We start from the raw sequence: 19,143 nt of genomic DNA, 5'->3' as shown, positions 1-19,143 counted from the left end.
GCCCCTGAGTTAAGCCCCAAGTCCCTACATTTACAGTAGCATGATTGGGAACTTGATGGTCTCCCTGCTTCCTGAATCCCCATTAATTTCAAATATTACACCTCATGCCTGTAAATAACTATGATGACCTCAATGAGGTGAATGTTGTAAAATCTAGTGTGCATTTAAATATTTATATACACAATAGATTTACTGTAGATAGCATGAGGTTTGAATCTCTCTCACCTGAAAGGTTGAAATGCAGTGGAAAGCACTGAACTCACTGAGGTAAGAGCTGTTTGCGGATATGATTTGCTGTTGCTGCATTTTCTACTCCCATATGGGTCATCTTCTCACACCTGCAGATGTGGCCCCAGTCTCTCTCTCTCTCTCTCTCTTTATGGTCTTTTCCTTCCTCTTCCTCTTTCTATCCCTCTCTCTTTCTTCTTTGTCATCAGTCAATACAAACAACGCACACTAAGCAAGTCGACTAAGCCCAACGTCGTCATAGGGAAATTTCAGCCCAACCTCTAATTTATTTATTTCCTTTCCTACTTCATAAGGGATCTGGTGGAGGGAGGTAACCAGAGAAGGACACACAAACACACATGCACACAAAATGCTGCTGCTCACTCTGCTGAAGGCAGGCAGGCAGCTTCTGTGTCTTTGTAGCGATCCATTGACTCTTATGCAGAGAATTCCTTCATGTATCATTTCTATTGCTGTATAATCCTCTCTGGATTTGTTTTTCTTTTGTAACATATCTGTTAGCTTTAGCATGAAACAAGTCTCAAAGACACCCGATTACCACAAACTCTTTGATGTATCACAGGATAGATGGCAGGGCATGTTTACTCTCTCATAGGTTTGATGTGATAAAAGAAGGACCTTCTCCTTTTTATGAAAAGATAATACAACCTGGTTTTATTTGGATTCCACGCTTGCACCTTTCTTTTCAGGGCAGACCCATAAGTAATGACCACATATTGTCAAGACCAGGAGCAGGTGCTGCTGCTGACAACATACCTGCCTCTCTATTTATGTTTTTGTGTGTGTTTCTGTAAATAGCCACCCACCACTGACACTGTGATGTCTCCATTTGTCAGATGCTATCAGTTTTAATTAAGGAGGCTGTCTGAAAAGAGGAACAGAAATGCAGCACAGACACCGAGAAAAAAGACTCAAATGGACCAAAAGAGCAGCAGCAGTATCATAGCATTAACCATGTTATCTATAATTTCCTAATTTAATCTTCGCAGCATAAATTGTTATGAGATGTTCATGTCATCTAGCTCTTTTTTTTCCTCCCCTTGATCTTCTTTTCCTTTATCCTTGCAGATTCTTTGTCTGCTCTTGTTTTTTCCTGTTCTTCTTTTCTTTCAGGTAATGTGGGGCTAATAGCGTTCCCTCTACATATTAATAGTCAGTTTTGCTACAAACCTGGAAACATTTCCAGACCTACAAACCCCAGATCTTTCATAAATGCTAACAAGAGGCTATTTTTGTGAATGTCATCTATCTGATAAATCAGAGCTAATGGCTTTAAAGGCACATTTGTTGTGTTGCAGCGTTTCAGAGAATGTACAGTGAAATAAAAACAGCACAGATTGGAGAGAGGAGATACCAGAAAGTGTTGTTTTATTCCTTTGTGATTGCAGATGCACTTTTGAACTGCATCAGAGTTTGTCAAAGTCATGTGGGAAGCATATCACAGAGTCAAACGAGCTATTAAAGTCATGCTTTGTGCATGTGTGTTAAATATAATTACATCATTAGTGTTTGGAAGATTGCAGCTCTCCTTGGGGTAGAAGATATTTTTTTAGAGCATGAAATCAACAGAACACATACTTCCAGTAATAGTGCAAGATAAAATATTGATTTGACATTTCATCTTGAACTGTTGTTTATCTGCTACCGAATCAAAACATCTGGAAAAAAGACTTTGCTCTGATGCAACTGCAACAAAAATATTCAACAATTTCCCTTTCACCACATCCCATTTGTAAATCTGTGTTATCTTACTGACACACAGCAAAAGCAGTGGTCCTAGAAGATGTAAAGCCAAAATTCTTGTCGAACCCAAGCAGTTTTATTTTAGCAACATCGCACAGGAGCTACAGGACTTGCACGGAGTTGCTGTTTTGGAGGAAACGAACATTTCTCTGTTCAATTTTCCAACAGCACCAGCTCTCTGATTATAACCTCATCTCTGTAATCAGAAAAGCAACCACTGAGCCATCATCCAGTTTGGCAAAACATTCATCAGATGGCTGCTTCATTCACTTAATGTAGCCAAAAAAGTGTCCTGTGAGCTAATCAGGGGAGAAAGAAATTATTTAAAAGAGCAACAAATATAAGCAATGCAAAACATATCGGGTTTTCATCTGTTAACATGACTTTCAATACATGATTGACACAATTAGGGGTCCCCTGTGCCCCATGCAGCTGCTCTGTGGTCTTGAATATTAAAAAGTCTGGGCCTAATGATCTTTCATTTCCAATCAGCATCCTCTGCCCCCTGTGATATCTATCTGACTGTGATGTCCCCAGTTTGGTGACGTCTTTAATGTGGCTGCCAGAGTTAGAGGATGCTGTAACTCACCATCACCAGGCAGAGCTGCAAAAATCCAGACACTCTTCTCTTCTCAATGATGGAGCCATAATTTCAGCGTGTCACTTTACACAGGGTTCATTACATGAGGTTACTCCTGGGTCTCAGCTCTCCATACAGCCTCTCTCCTATTTGCTAATCCCTGCAGCTGTAGTTGTCTGCACAATTATTATTACATTCACCATGACCTGCCTTCTATCTTTTTTTTTAATTTCTCTCACTGCGCTGACTCTCATAACCACCCTCTACTAACCACAGGCCATGTACTTTGTAATTCAACAGATTGTTTAAAATACAGCCATAAGGCACTGCATGTGAATGGTGGAGTGGGAGCTTCTGTTTCTGTTCTCTCGCTATGCTCTCTGTCGTTGTGTAGGTCTGCAACAGTGCATCGCAGTCGAACTCTGATGACATTAGTTGTGGTTTTGGGAAGAATAACAACTCAAAACTGAACAGAAACATGACAGCAATAATAGCAATAACTTGTAACTGGACAACCCACTCATATGTCAGATATTTAGAGCATATTCTCCCTAGTGTCACAATTTTTCAACCGTTCATGCTGGGATTTACAGGCCATCAAAGTGGAAAATGGCCTTTAAATTTCACCAAGAACTAATCAGGCTCCTGCTTCTCACTGTAAGCTTGTCATCTTTGCTGTCACTGAAATGACATGCTTATACAGGCTTTTCATTTTCACTCCCTCCACGACTGCATCTCCCTACAGGTCCTTGATGTGGTGGCGTTGACATATTCATTCACTACCAACAACCAAAGGCTCGTCTCCGACCCCCTCTCAAACCCCACAAACCCTGTGCCTGTCAGGGAGATGGATGACCATGGTAATGATGATAGAGCTATAATAATCACAGCAAGACTAAGCTGCAGGCTGATTTAGGATAAAGAGTTACAGTCACTGATTTCTCCCAAAACTTTCATATGTTCTTTACAGTATAGCCCACTTCATCTGATGGTGGGATAAGGACCAACCCCCCCCCTACAGGTTTAACCGAGGTCAGGGTGCTGCTGGGACTCCTAGAGAGAGAGAGAGAGAGAGAGAGAGAGATGAGTACTTCATCATCCGTGGTGCAGTGTATGTGAAGAGTGTGTGAAGCCGCTCGGGTCTAGATATAGGCTACATGTAGGGTGATCCCTCCTCTCCCTCAGATCAGACCTGTGAAGCGCTGACAGAGAGCGGACAGTCGCCCACAGTAACTGGTTCAGCCTCTGGCTTATCTCATCTCGGCGGATACCCCCCCACCCCCACCACCACCACCACCACCCCCTCCCCAATCATCACTCTGCTCCCGGTACCGACCCGTGCCTGCTGTTCCCGTATTATCTGAATCAGAGCGAAAGCGAGAGATGCGGACATGTTGTCACTTTTCTTTGGCTTCCAAGGACCCGTATCTCTCACATCTTTCCTTCGGATCTTTTGTCTGTGGAAGGCAGCGGGGCTGCGGCGGCTGCGTAGCGCTCCGGTGAGTAGTGATGGTTGCTGTTGTTATCTTTGCCTGCATGTATTTCTCTCTTTTCTCTTCCCTCGTTATTGCACACGGAGCAGGTGCTGAGATAGATGAGATAAAGTGAAGCTGTAGTTGAGAGCACACATACAGTAGGCCTGACACTTTTGTCTCTCTTTATTGTAGGGAGAGGGGGTCTGTTGGGGTTAAACTAGGCTTCATGGTTTATTAGAAGCACTTCAATCTCAGTGTTTTTGTTCAGTCAGAGGGGCGTTACTGGAGTGTATGGAGACACACACAAAGGCAGCTTCGCGAAGATAGTGTGTGCAGAGGGGATGCAGCGTTTCCCATCTGAAGTGAAAGTGCCTGGACGCCTGCTGGGAAGCACACTGGGAAACAACCACCTAAAAAAAACACACACATACAGACACACACAAGAAAGAAAACATGGGCAGCAGCTGCACAAAGCCAGAGTACAACAGGGTGTACCGTTGTTTGCTCCCATCTGCTATCACACTGCCTCAGAGTGTAGAGGATGGTTTCACTATCTCTCCACAATCTAAATGAAAGGATATTAAATTAGTGATATCACCAATTCACCATTAAAGAAATGAATGTATTTTTTATTGCACTAGATGGAGAAACTGTCAGAGATCTGCTCTTGCTGCGTAAACCTGAAGAAATATGGAGAATAGATGCTCAGAGAGAACACCCAGTGCCATCTCCAGAGGTTATGCATTATTTATAAAGTTAGCCCAGTGCTGCACCTCCCACCCAGCACCACTGTCAATGTTCCCCCTCTCCCTCTGTTCTCACCTTACACTCTTACAGCCTCTGACAGTCAGCCTGACCGAGGCAAACACGAGTGTGTTCAGAAGTGTTGTGAAGGCTGTTAAAGAGCAGTTGGAGAATGATTGCTTATACCGCTTCATTCCTAGAGAGAAAGAAAGAGAGAGAGTAAATACTCAACCTTGCCCTCAGGCCTTTGACAGCAAAGAGATTTACTTTATGGATTGATGGATTGTTTGGGTTCTTGCTGCAGGGGTCTAGGGGGTGTGAGAAAGTCAGTGCTTTTGTTTCATACCACTGTGTGACCTTCCCAGGGGTGGAAATAAGAGGGAAGAAAATGCAAGAAGAAACAAATGAAAGCATACAAAGTGGACTTTCCATTGAAAAAAATGCCACTGTGTTAATCTGTTCCATTCAGTCTCGCCGTCTCTCCTCTGGAGCATCATCTCAAGCTTCACATAGCTGATATTCATTGAACTGATATGATAATCCTCTCTAGCCAGTAGTCACATTAAGTCGCTGGTGTAGATTAGGTTACACTGCCATTCAGTGTTATGTAATGGCAACTCTCATGCGACAAAGGCACTGTTGACACGCACACACACAGGCGCTGTTGCTGTGTAACTTTCATCTTTATCTTTCCTGTCTGTCTGCTCTTTTTTCACCCTCTTTTCTCCTTTTCCTCCCTATAGGAGCAGCAGCAACAGATGTTCTGAAGGCAGTATCTTTCCAGTGACCACGGCCTGATGGTTAAATCCTTACATTCATGAGAAGGCAGCAGGAAGCAGATTACTGAGGGATTAAAACGCATGCACACGTATTGTACGCACATGCACGCTAAGAGGGTAGAACTGTTCCTGGGTTTTACCGCTGGGCCACTGTGGATCTCATTCTGAATGAACTCGTTTGGCTGGCTGACTAACTGAGACGCTGTGGTATCATGGAAGAAGAGGAGGAGCCAACCGAGTCTCATTGAATCTACAACACATTCCCCCCTCCCTCCCTCCCTCCCTCCCTCCCTCCCTCCCTCCTCCTGCATCAGTATCGAAGGCTTTGACTGGCCGGTGAGGATTACAGACAGAAAAGAGAGAGGAGTGCAGAGCTGACTGTCCGCCTGTTGCTGTCCCATGATGCATCTACACATGTAAGAGCAGGATCGGCTGCACAGTGGGCTGTTTCTATGGATACCCCTGCCCTGGGTAGTATTAATAAGACTTACTGATATCTGACTATCTGTGCGTGAAGAAGATACAGAGAGAGATTAGATGTGCATCCCTGCAGCATCAGATAACATCTGTGGAGCAGTAAAAGACTTCATCATCAAGTGTCAGGAGGACAATGTTGGCAGAATCTTTTTCTTTGGATTTGGACATGTGCTCTCGATGCTTTGTCAACACATGTTTAAACTTGTGGCTGCAGCATCACTGACTAAAACAAATGTTAGCTTTCTTTCCGCTTGATTTCATATATTTTGATCCTTTCTGAGGTTCCCACTCTTTTCTTTTGCTCAGACACCCCTTGTCCTAAACTCAATGTAAAAATGTGATCATTACTACAGATGATTCAGTAAGAGGGTGATTTAATAAGAATCTGAACCCACAGGACTAATAGAGGTGAAATGATGCACAAAGAAACCTCATTTTAGGCTTATGGGGCATTCCTTTTTTTTTCAAACCTGTGAATCTTTTAGTGTAAATGTGGTAGAGTTATTAGATAGTTCCGCTAGAACTGCAGCTATTTGCCACCAGACAAAACAGATATCCACATGCACACGCTACCCAAAGAATAGTCAGGTGTCTAGTTACGTCTCTGGACTCACCAGCAAGATGTGGAATTGTGCACATCAGACATTAACAAAGCAGTTTTAATACATAAACTCTGGGGATCCATCGATTACATCGAACTGCCTGAAATCATCTGTCTCCAATACCTCTGAACTGAGCCTATCATGGCCAAACAGGACACTCCACTCTTCCTCCATGGCTTTGACCTCAGCGGCCACTTTGTTGACCTTCGACCTCTCGGCACAGGTGTCACTGGCCTGGTGCTTTCAGCCGTGGACCACCGCAATGGACAGCGTGTGGCAATTAAAAAGTTAGTGATGCGGGACCCTGTGACGGTGAAACATGCCCTGCGAGAGGTCAGAATCACCCATCGACTGCGCCATGAGAACGTGGTCCAGGTTCACGAGGTTTTGGCGCCATATGGACGTCCGCTGCCCCGAGACCCAACCAAGCTCAGTGCCCTTTACATTGTACAGGAGTGCATGGAGACAGATTTGGCTCGGGTGCTGGAGCAAGGACCACTACCCACAGGTATTGGGGCAAATTGGGGAAATTTCTACCTATGAACAAATAGAAAATTCTACGTGGTCCTTCTAGTTGTTTTTTTTAATGCTGTCCATATTAAAACTGTAATTTTTTGGATTTAAACAAAATCCCTTGAAGACATTGTTTGGTAAGCCTGTGGCAAAAATACCACACTCAAAAATGACACATTTGTACATTTCAGTTCATTATGTCATTTATTTACTTGTTTTCATGAGCATAATATATATTATAAAGGAGTGGAGTCTAATTTTAGTAATTAATTGCAAGGTTAATCATGGGAAGAATAGCAAAACATCTTACCAACTTGATCTTTAGTTTAATTCAAGCATTTACTGAGTTATGAATACACGTTGTAACTGCAATTACAAGAGGCCGTCGTGGTGTAACCTCATCTGATTTCTGCCCTTGAACAGGTCACGCTACGCTGCTGTTCTACCAGCTGCTGAGGGGACTAAAGTTCATCCACTCGGCTAACGTCCTGCACAGAGACCTCAAGCCTGCCAACATATTCATCAACACAGACCAACTGCTGCTCAAGATCGGAGACTTTGGGCTGGCCAGGATAGTCGACCCTCACTATTCTCATAAGGTAATAATGGAGCAAAGGGAACCACAATAATGAGTTGGCTGGCTTGGCAGTGCACTAGTAGTTTGGCAAAAAAGAAAAAATGTATATGCTCGCATATGAGAACTCTGTGAATGATGATCACAGATGGCATATAGAAAAGACTTTCAGACCAATCGACAACACATGTACAAACCTTTAGAGCCATAACCATTGCTCTTGCTCATCTTTTTGGGGGCATGCTAATGTACCTGTGATCCTTTTTCTCTTTTGGTTCATGTTCACTTCACACATTAAATCGTAATTTTATAAATACATAATCTTCAGAGGGAAAGTAATCATATTATAACAATTAAAGGTAGTGAAGCTGATAAAGGAGGATTTTTCACTCTTATGACGCAGTGTAGGTTGTGCTATTGCTGCTGGGTGAATTTTGGGAGAGTATTGTTATACTAAACATTATCATTGTGAAGAGATTGCAACTCCTAAGCCCTGACCTGGTGTGGTTTTCAGACAGCAGTGCGCTGACCCATGTCTCTGTGTAGCAATGGAAACATTATAGGATGAGATACTGTTGCAAAAGAATCCCCCTATTGAGAATCAGTGAGCTTGCACACATGTTTTTGTCCGCTTCACAATTGAAACAGAATAATTCTAGCCCACCTGTCTTTCTGGTGTCCTTTCAGTGTCTTATCTCAGATGACATCGTTGACATCACTGGTCTGAGTCATCTATTGAAAAGTTTGCTGGCCGGTCAAATGCAGCCAGAATATAATTCTTTGAAAAGTGTGTAATTACTACATCTCATTGACGGACACTACATGATGCAACTGTTGTGTTTCTTTTCATTCTATTGGTTACACATCCCCACTGATGTTGCCGACCTGTGTCTTTCACAAAAGGCCTGTCCAACTGAAATGCTTCTATTAACTTAACTTTTTCTACCCAAGGCTGGTATCAAATTTTGTGCTAATCAACCCCTGTAATTAGCCTGTCTATTGAGGTCTATGCCTTCTGAGGGATCAGTGTGACAGTTTACTGCTTCATTGTGCCGCTTTAGTATGCGTGAAGATCCCACAACAATTCTGTTACACTAGCAGGGTAGGATATGTGTGTGTGTGTGTGTGTGTGTGTGTGTGTGTGTGTGTGTGTGTGTCTCTGTGTGTGTTTATATGTTTGTGTGTGCTTTTGGTCTGTGCATGTGGAGAGGGACTCTTCTGAAAGGCGATCTTTGTCAGCCCAGAACACGGGACTGGAGACCAGCTGGGAGCAGACACAGGGGGTGCATTTTTAGGGGAGAGGAAGGGCGGAGGGAATGACGGGTGGTGATGGAGGAGGAGGCAAAAAACAAAACAAAAAACACAGATGAGGAGCAAGGGTGAGAAATACTGAGTCATGAAAGGATGAGAGAAAGAAAGTTGAAGAAAAAGGAAGAGGAAAACATAAAAGTGTGATAAAAAAACAGAAAGTGAGAGAAATTAAGGTACTTTGGAGAATGCAAGATGAGATGAGACAAGGTTTGCACACTCGGAGTATGTTAAAGTGAACGTCTATGCTCTCACACTGTGTAGCTACAGAAGCTGTCTGTCAGAGAACACAATGTTCAGGGCTGAACTGCACTGACAATTGACAGGTACATAAATACAGGGACAGATACACAGATAGAGCTGGATGTTACTGTAGGAGTTAGTTGGGAGTCTGTCCCGTCTGATGTGCAGAACATCAGTTTGTCATTGTTCATTACCATAAAATTGAATTACCAGATTTACGTGTGTGTCTGCCTGTGTGTGTGTAAGATGATGCCAGGCTATTTGTGATGCAGAGTTGACACCAAGGCAGATGCCTGCAGTGAATGTGAAAGCATCCTCTCTTTTATTTAATAATGCAGAGCCAACGCACCGCTTTTTCAAACGTTCTGTGGTAATGGATGAGCAGCTCTGACTTCAGCTGTGATGGAAATTCAGAAATAGTATTAACCTTTTTTCATTGGGCTATAAGACATGACTGATGGCTCATTTATACTGCACTCAAACAGAGTTCTTGCATCACTGTCGACCTTCAGGTTTTATATTGTGTCATGCTTGACAGTAAATTGGCTGGTATGGCTTTCATTTCTCACCAGTGATCTACCCTCTTTTTAATTAACTATAACTGCTCCAAAGAAATCTGCCTCTCTACGGTTTTATACCTTTACCTAGGAGCTTCTTTGGTGTCTTACTTGGTCAGTGTATTATCACAGCAGTTTTTGTCAGCACACTGTGACTCTGCAGTGAATTGAGATGAGGCTGATGTACGAGCTGCATGTCTAGAAGTGTGCTTCTGACCACACAGACAAACATTTACTCAGGTGAAGGGAGAAAACGGAGAGGTTGAGAGGAGAGAGAAGGAAAACAGAGGCAGAGAAAACAGAATTTGTGGTGTCAATTATACTCTACACTTGAAGGAACTTGCTGTTGTGTTGCCGTTGTTTCTGTTGTGTGTGCATGTGTGAATGTCACCTGCTGAGGCAGCGCTGGATCAGCCCAGAAATTATTCATGACCTGGATGAAGGACAGAGAGAAAGACGGCAAGGGAAGGTGAATAAGGAAAAGAAAAAGTAAAGTAGAAGAGAAGGAACGTAAGGAAATGAGGTGAGGGGAACAAACAGAAAGGAAGGAGGTGAGAAGGGAGGTAGGGCGGTGAAAAGAGAGAGAGGGACAGAAAGAGAGTGAGAGCGAGAAAGCGTGTAAAAAAGGAAGGGTAGTGGAAAGAGAAGCACTAGAAAGAAAGGGGGTGTATAAAACAAACCTTTTACACCGGATAACAAACGTGACACCATCGTCTGCACAGTGTAAATATAGCTACAAAAATGGAATCAAAGTCCACATCTGTGCAACACCTAAATATGTTTCTTTATTCTGTTCATATCAGTTTCTAAAGACGATCTCTGACAAACCTTCGTCATCAATTAATAATCAGAGCCTGAAAACGTTGTTCTTACATGGCCACCTTTTTCTGGAAGTAGGGCTGTAGATGTAGAGAATGATCAGGAAGGAGAGGATAGACAGACAGACACATGGTAGACAAGGTGGGTGTCTGTCTGACCATCAACTCAGCATCAGTTTCTGCTCTGTCATTTCCTGGCACACAGAGGGAGGGAGTGAAGGGGAAGGTGCAGTTAGGGCAGAGTGGGCCTGGAGAGAGACGGGGGGGAGAGAGCATAAAAGAGGTAGGAAAGGGACACGTGATAGAGGGGTGAAGAGGAGAGCAATAAAGGGAGGAACAAGAGGAGCATAGGTGAAAAACAAGTAGAAGGAAGAGAAACACTAAGGCTGAGGAGAGCTGTCGAACAGTTCTCAATTCAAAGCTGTTTATTCACAGCTAAAGAGCTGTGGATCTGGGCAGTTCATTCAACACATTGTATTCTCCAAGCAATATAACAAGCCCAAAAAAACATAGAGTCATTTTTAAATGTTTGAAAACATTTTGGTTAGGGCGGCTAACCTCTTGCTAGGGGAAGTTTTGCATGAGTGGCAACATAAGTGTGGATGACCCACAATACATACATCTCTGTGTGTCATGCCTTAAACCTGCCAATTGAGACACAGATTAATACTTTCTTATTTTAGAATACCTCACTTTTCAGTTTTTGAGTAAATCCTGAAACTACTTTAGGACCTAAAACATAAAAATGTCCTGCGTTGTGTAATGTTATGTTGGTCTTACAGGTGCCTCAAGATAATTAACCAGCTCCCAGACTAATTTCTGTCCATCTATCTTGAGCATGAAAACTCATCCGGGCTAGGTTAAATCCAGTGCAGTCCTTTAAGAAGTGACAGAGCGAATAGTGAGATGGAAAAAGGAAACAGTGGACTTTAGGAAAGGGATAATGGGAGAACAAAGGGGTGTAAGCGCAAGATATGTCAGAATTATAAGCACATCTTGTAATAAAGTCTAGTTCTTTAGATGTTTAAGCCTCGGGCATTAAGTAATATCATCAGCAATGCGAGGTCAACCAAATAAAGTACGGTGGGGTTATACATAAGAGGTGGCAAGTGTGTCAGTGATAGAAACAAGCAAGAGTCACTCGTTATAGATAACTCTGGTTTGTGTGTAAATATGTTTGCCGGTGGCTCATCACCATGCACGGCATCATCAGTGATACTCACAAGGTGAGAGCTTACAAAAGTAAAAGCAGAAAGGGGCCATGTTAGACCAGCTCTAATGAGAACACGCGCGTTGTTGTTCAGTAGAGGCTAAAAGAAAACACAAGGTGAGGTTCAGTAACAGCAGGTAGAGATTCAGTGGAATATTTGCTGCCGGAGAGTTTATCCTGAAGGCAGTTTCCATCACAGCTAACATAATGTGATGAAATCTTTGTGGGTGGAAGTTAGAGAAATATCCCATGTGAGCTCTAGTTTCCTCCTTGTAGCTGACATTTTCAACAACTTCAACTCATACACATGCAGTCATATAGTAATAGCTAGAAGCAAGCAAATCTTCTCATGTACTGTATGCTCATCACTGACATTCCACTGTATATCTTCTCTTGTTTTAACTCACCAATTTCTCTTTCTCCTATTTCTTCACCTCCTACTCCAGGGCTATCTGTCTGAGGGTCTCGTAACAAAGTGGTATTGTTCCCCTCGTCTGCTCCTGTCCCCCAACAACTACACCAAGGCCATAGACATGTGGGCTGCAGGCTGCATACTGGCTGAGATGCTCAGCGGACGCATGCTGTTTGCAGGTACAACCAATGTTTGTCTAATCCAAAACACTGTCACCATGACCTTGATGTCCCGCACATCGTTATATTATTTTGATGACATAATGAAATGAAACATGATCACATTATTACATTTTCATTATGTAAAAATTGATCTAGACATTATTATTTATTTAAGGGTGAACTTGGTGCTGTTGTGTGTTCATCTCAGCAACATTAAGATGTAGCTGCTGAGGCAAGATATTACCCTGAAAGAAGGTGTCTTTGATTAGCTGAGTTCTTTTGAGCAGAGATGCAGAAAAGGCCCTTAAAGCTGGTATCATAGTAGAAAAGTGAGGGCTAAGGAGAGAGATTTTCTTTCCAGTGTCCTCCACCAAAGACACTTTATTCTTTTTCTTCAGGCTACTTCTTTTTGCCTGACCAGAATAACAATGATGATACTGAAATTCTCCTTGTCTGAAGCAGATGTAGTTCCTCATGACAGGCTGATTTGACCTCCACCAGCCTCGCACACCACGGGGGAGATGGTGCCAAAGTGTCATCTGCTCCCTGGTGTTCCTTTCTGCTGATGTGAAGTGTTAGAGATCTTTGCCTTTCATTTCACCAGGACACCACTGTTTACATGGCACAATATGTTTTTGTTTACCAGAGAGGGAGCAGTGCACTCTCATCCAAATACACTACATCTGCCCTCTGATTTCTTAATGCTCAATGTGCTGATATAGCACCACCTGCTGGTGTCCATCAGCTGGATGGAGGCAGTCAAAGGGTATTATGATGATTGTATGACGGGGTGGAAAAACACTGCTGCACGGCTCTATGTGGGTTCAAGCATGTTGCACTTCTGGTTACATAACAGCCCGTGACTTCACATTAGCTTTTCTCCATCAGTTGTCAAGGATCAAGAGCACTTTGATGACTTTTCCTCAGAGTTGAGTTTGATCACCTGTGACTTCCCCCTAGTTGTGCGCAACCCCCAACAAAGTCAGATCAATGTCAAAGCTTATAGAGGCTTAACACTAGGACTGGGGCATATCGGGGTTAATGACTGACATTATTAGAAGGATATTAAAAGGACATGGCATTTTTTTTACGCAACCTTTCTAAGAAGTGCTATGCAAGGTATGCAGGCTGTACTGTGGACACCAAATTCCCTGGTGCACACAAGACCTGTTGTGGAATCTTATTTTGAGTGTGACCACACAAGCAACATGCCTGAAAATTCAACCTTTTCTCTTCCGTCCTATCTGCATTGAAGCACCTTACCTCACCATTTCTTTTACATGACAGCTCTCACCTACTAGATATTCCTGTTTGACTCTAATTGGCCACCTTTTTTCTTTCTGCTTATGTAACTGATCCTCTGTCTCGTCCCCGCTTGTCTCTGATTGGCTGGTCCCATCCGCAGGAGCTCACGAGCTGGAGCAGATGCAGCTGATTCTTGACTCAGTGCCGGTGCTGAGAGAAGAGGACAGGCAGGACCTGCTACAGGTGATGCCTCAGTGGCTGCTGAAAGTCCTGTGTCCACAAGATGATGGTATAACAGGGTGTCATTGTTATGTTAGAGCTTAAGTTAAGCTTTAGTCTAGATTCAAGGTTGAACAGCTCTCTCTAACAAGGGCCCTGTTTGTGTGTTGCTTCCAACCAGAATTTTGCTTCATAGTTTAATTCATCTGGAGGGGTGCCTAGAAAGTAATGTTCAAAAAGAAATATATAACACCAAAATTAGGCACACGTCTTAACAGCATTGTCATCCTTCCCAGGTGATGCCTTCATACATCAGTCATGGATGGAGAGTCAAGAAACAGTTTTCAGAACTGTTACCTGAAGTGGATTCTCAGGGTGAGCAAAGACTATTTAGGAGAGTGAAGAAGATGAAGACCCACCAGTATGAAATACGACTGAGGACAAATGAGTAAAAAGAATAATAAAAGATTTGATGAAGAAAAAGACATCAGTTTTTTCTGAACTGTGAAGGGTGTAGTTCAGATGTCTAACACTTCTAATTTAGCCCTGAGAAAAAGTTTTCTTTAGAGCACACTTAATGGTCACTACTTTTTATTTATCTCCCTATTTTTCTCCTTTCAGCTGTGGACTTCCTGGAGCGTATCTTGACCTTTAACCCCATGGATCGACTGACAGCTGAAGCAGCACTGTCCCACCCCTTCCTCCAGCAGTACTCCTGTCCATCGGATGAGCCCACCTCCTCTCATCCCTTCCACATTGAGGATGAACTGGAGGACAGCCTCATCACTGAACAGAGCCTCAGCAACAGCAACAGCCAAGCCTCCAGCATCCACTGGGACAGGTGTGTACATTTACCTCTTTAGATCATGGTGGGGATTTTTTTTTCAGGTTTTAGTCTGAATTTTATATTATCTCATTAACAGAGCACATTATCCACAGTCAAAGAGTCTGTACTATGCTGTTGATTCAACCACTTTGAGCAACCACAAAGTGGGAAAAAGCTCTATGGTTGTAGACTTGCTAATGTGTGTTTATGGATTTAAAATACTTAAGTGTATACTAATATATTCTAACACTTACACTGAGGGTTGAGGAACTCTGGGCGAAAACTCACTGAACTTCCAACACTTTTTGTTAACACACTGTTCAATCAAACCACCATCTGTTCACATGTGTGTTCTAGATTTTAATTACAACACAATCATTGTTTTTGCACTGAAAAGTCAAAGTATTGGAATTCTGGCAAATCAAAATGAGAAACTAGTTATTTTCCTACTGTAAATAAACATATCAGGCTCAATATTCACAGTGCAGTGAAGTTAATAGAAATCCTCAATTACTCCCTCCCTGCAGGTATGAGAACAGTTTATCAACAGATGTGTGCTGGCACCAGTCTGGCGGAAGGTGTCGCTGCATGCCCTCTGGTCATGTTACTTCTGACCTGGGAGACACGACGGAGGATGAGGAGGTGCAGAGGGATCCTCGGGCCAGTTCCACTTCACTGTTAGAGGAGGCTCAGGTTTTTATTCTTTTTCTGTCACTTCCCCCCATGCTACACTAACTAGTGTAGGCTAATCATTGTTTTATTTCAATGAAATGTTAGTAACAAATTTAAATGAATCACAACAGAGCTACGTTTAACTGCTACTTTCCTATCTTTCTCATTTAAAACCCTCTTTCTCCCCAATTGCTGCCCCAACCCCCACCCCTCACCTGTCTAATGTAGGTCGACCCACGCAAATATTCCCACAGCAGCTCAGCTGAACGCTTCCTGGAAAACTCTCACTCCTCTCTGGAACGGGTCTGTGGTTTGGGGTATGGCGATCTGGACTGTGGCCGATCTTGTGACTACAAAGTGGGCTCTCCTTCGTATCTTGATAAAATTGCATGGAGAGAAGGCAAACCTCAACACTACTCAGAGCCTAAACTGATCCTGGATCTGTCTCATTGGAAACGTAACACTAATATCCTACCTGTGCCTGCTGAGCCCATCGGTGGCAGTGTGGAAGACCTGGGAGAGATGAAACAGGAGGAGGAAGCAGCAGAGGAGGAAGCGGAGGAGACGGGGGATTTATTTCAGGAGATCTCTCGCTGGGTGGAGAGCACCCAGTCTCGTCTGCACTCCCCCAGTCCCAGTCCTTCTCTAGAGCGCCATTCACCCTCCTGCTACACCTCCTCTCCCCCTCTTCCTCTCTCCCCATCTGACCTCCCAACTCCAGTCTTCCACTACACAGAGGTTGTGCAGCAGCCATCATCTGAATTTGATGAATATCGACTAAGCCCACTTCCACCTGTTACACCTTCCTGTAATTCTCTGCCCTCACTTCTCCCCTCATCTCCAACGTCTCCTCTTCCTCCTCAGTCACCTCCAGTAGTTTCTCCCCTGAACTCGCCACTTTTTCCTCCCCCAGAATCACATCCCCTTTCCTGTACTTCCTCTGTTTCTCAGCCAGTAAATGATGAGTCCTCAGATTCACTTCCTGTCAAGCAAAAAGAGCGACTTTTTGACCTCGATGTGTTCATATCCCGGGCACTAAAACTGTGCAGGCAGAATAAGGAGAAAGCAGACGGGAAGAAAGGAAAGGAGGGAGGGTGGAGAGAAGAAAGCAAACAGCCAAACATTAACCGAAAGGTGCCCAGGCTTCCAGACCACAGGACTCCACCACAACAAACACCTAAGTCTTGATGTTAAATATCAGCTTCAGGCCCACTGCAGTATAGCATCATAATCGGTAGCACTTCCTAATGCTCATAGTGCTTTACGTAAAGGGGGTGTCCACAGCTGAATGTGCTGCTCAAACATTAGATGTTAGTGTTAGCAGTCTTTTTGGTACAAATGCAATGACATGCAACACCCTGTGACTAAAACCAGCCACTTAAGCAATCCTGCAGCTTCTACCCTCTCAGGTAAGAAGAGGTCAAAAGGAATTTGGGTTAAATATAAGTAACCATGCTAGCATTGCAATTATCAACACCACGTGAATATATTTAGAATAATCTTAAGTAAACAGCTAATTAATGATTGCAGTATTTGTGACTTGCTATCATTTGTCAAGCTAAAGATGGGTCAAACATTGACTTGATAGCATTTTATTCTAACACAAACATCTGCAAATGGAAGTCAGCCTGTAGAGTTATCCAGGATATTGAAACAACATCCTACTGGAGTGGGATCACTCTGATTGTCTTTGAGTTATTTGTTTTCTGCTGCGTGTCAGTCATTCAGACATTTTTCTAGAAATGTCAGACTGTCTTCCAAAGGTGATGTTCACCAAATAATGATTGTGACACGGGAAATGCTTCTTCCAAGTTTCTCTGAATGTATTAACTGAAAAATAATCAGTCAAATTATGCTACATGGTAAACGATAAGGATCGTGTTTGTTGCTATTTAAACCCTTCCATGGTGACATTAAGACCTCTGTCACTGATACATGGCTTGTAAACTTGTATAAACATGTTGTTATACTGAATTCTATAGTATATTTCTCAAGACTGTCTTGGTACTCTAGTGTCTTGTTTTCCTAGTTGAATGCTAGAGCACTATTTTACATTAATATGGAAAAGTTTTGTTTGTTTTTTTTGTCTCTTTTTATTGCAGAATGCTCTATGGTAATAATTTATGATTATTCAGCAAACTTCATTCTGGTTCCTATCGTAAATAGTTTCATACCCTGTCTGCCCGATGCACCAAACAAGGGTCATCATCTGCTGTACACTTATTGAAAAGATACTGTGCTCTCTGTACTGGACAACCGGATGCCCCTCATCATTTTTCTCACTTAAAAATTAGCCACAGAAATCTTGAAAGCAAATGTAGCCTATATTTTGAAGAATATAGATCCTTTACAGCCTTTCTGGGACATTATTTGTACTCAAAACCTCTCAGTGCTGCCCAGTAACCAAATATGGTTATTATGATAATATATAAAATAAAGAAATTGTATATTTTGAAATACTTTTCTATTCAGTATGTTAGACAGTAGACCCTAGTAGAATGTTATTTAGTCTGGCATCTGATGACCCCTCAATCATTAACAAGTAAAGGCTGTTGGCTAGAGCCTCATACTTTCTCAATCAAGTGCATCCGATATTCACTTCACTTGACAAAATAAAAAGCTCACAATGAGCATATGGAAATGGCATTAAAGTTATTCTGGTGAACTGGTGCCAAAACGAGTTAGTACAGTTAAATCCATGTGCCTCTTATTGTGTAGACAGAAGGAAAAGGCTTCCACCATCCTTGGTTTCACTGATGTGTAATGCTCTGCTTTGTCTGTACACTTTGTTTACATACAGCCCATAGATAACAGTCTGTAGGCTGTATATACACAACAGCACAGTTATTGGGAATGTGAGAGGCACAATGCTTAGGTGTGAAAACACTGCCAGGACAGCTATAATGCCCCCCTGAAATACGACATGTTTAATCTGTTCAGTGATCTTTCAGTCCAGCATCTGATACCCATTCTCTTAAATATCAATCTGAGTCCACTGAATCCATGCAAGCACTACATAAATATTTTCCCTTTATGTGTAAAACCTTAAAGATAGAGCTGAAAAACCATAAATGTTATATGTTCTCTTTCAAAATGGTTTTGCAGCTGTGAACCGGTACTGCACTAAAAGTACTGGTAATGCAAAAGGCACAGCAGCAGTCACAGGGACGTGTTTCAGCTTGCAGCTGTCCTCAGCGTTTGTTAGTTAGTGGGTGTCTAACTAACAAACGCTGAAGACGGCTGCATGCAAGCCAAAACGCTAGTATTTAACTTATTTGAGAGTGCTGTCAGTTTTCTACTACATGATTATTTTTTGGACAGGCACCTGGAGATTTCCTGAGATTGGAGTGAGCACGCCAAGCCTGTCGATTTCATGGTATCTGCACCTTTTATACTCACTGCAGCTAACACACAAGTTGTGTCATCATTTGCACAACATACTATGACAATGACTTCCAGGGTATTGAGCCATAATGTCAGATAAGTATGATTCAGTAAAGGCAAGTATGTTCTTTTATATTCACAGTAGACATGAAGCACATTTAGAGTCTCTAGCACATTTCGAAACACAGGTTTTCCTCAGACTCCTGACTCCTGAAACTCCACCACTGTCAATGCTCATTTTAAGGGATTAAGCATACCTGGGTTGGATTGCTGGACTAACTGACAGAAGCGTTCTAATTAAGACAAAGCGTAAACTGTCCGTTTTGTGGTTCACAACCATTTATCTACAGTA

The 19,143-nt window shown here is 42.7% G+C and overlaps 1 protein-coding gene across 1 annotated transcript; it reads left to right on the top strand.

Moving 5' to 3' along the window:
* The first annotated feature begins 3,871 nt into the window (after positions 1-3,871).
* mapk4 (mitogen-activated protein kinase 4) lies at positions 3,872-17,935 on the top strand. Its single transcript, XM_085786541.1, has 9 exons — positions 3,872-4,071; positions 5,535-7,157; positions 7,586-7,761; positions 12,319-12,463; positions 13,851-13,933; positions 14,206-14,284; positions 14,531-14,750; positions 15,263-15,428; positions 15,636-17,935. The coding sequence occupies exons 2-9, from the start codon at positions 6,791-6,793 to the stop codon at positions 16,593-16,595; spliced, it is 2,196 nt and encodes a 731-aa protein (XP_085642667.1). The 5' UTR covers positions 3,872-4,071; positions 5,535-6,790; the 3' UTR covers positions 16,596-17,935.
* The last annotated feature ends 1,208 nt before the right edge of the window (positions 17,936-19,143 follow it).

Source organism: Trachurus japonicus, chromosome 9 (assembly GCF_045865225.1).
Source record: "Trachurus japonicus isolate A0001 chromosome 9, Traja_1.0".
NCBI classification, from domain to species: Eukaryota; Metazoa; Chordata; class Actinopteri; order Carangiformes; family Carangidae; genus Trachurus; species Trachurus japonicus.
The sequence above is the reverse complement of the archived record's forward strand: the minus strand, read 5'-3'. Positions and strand labels throughout refer to the sequence as shown.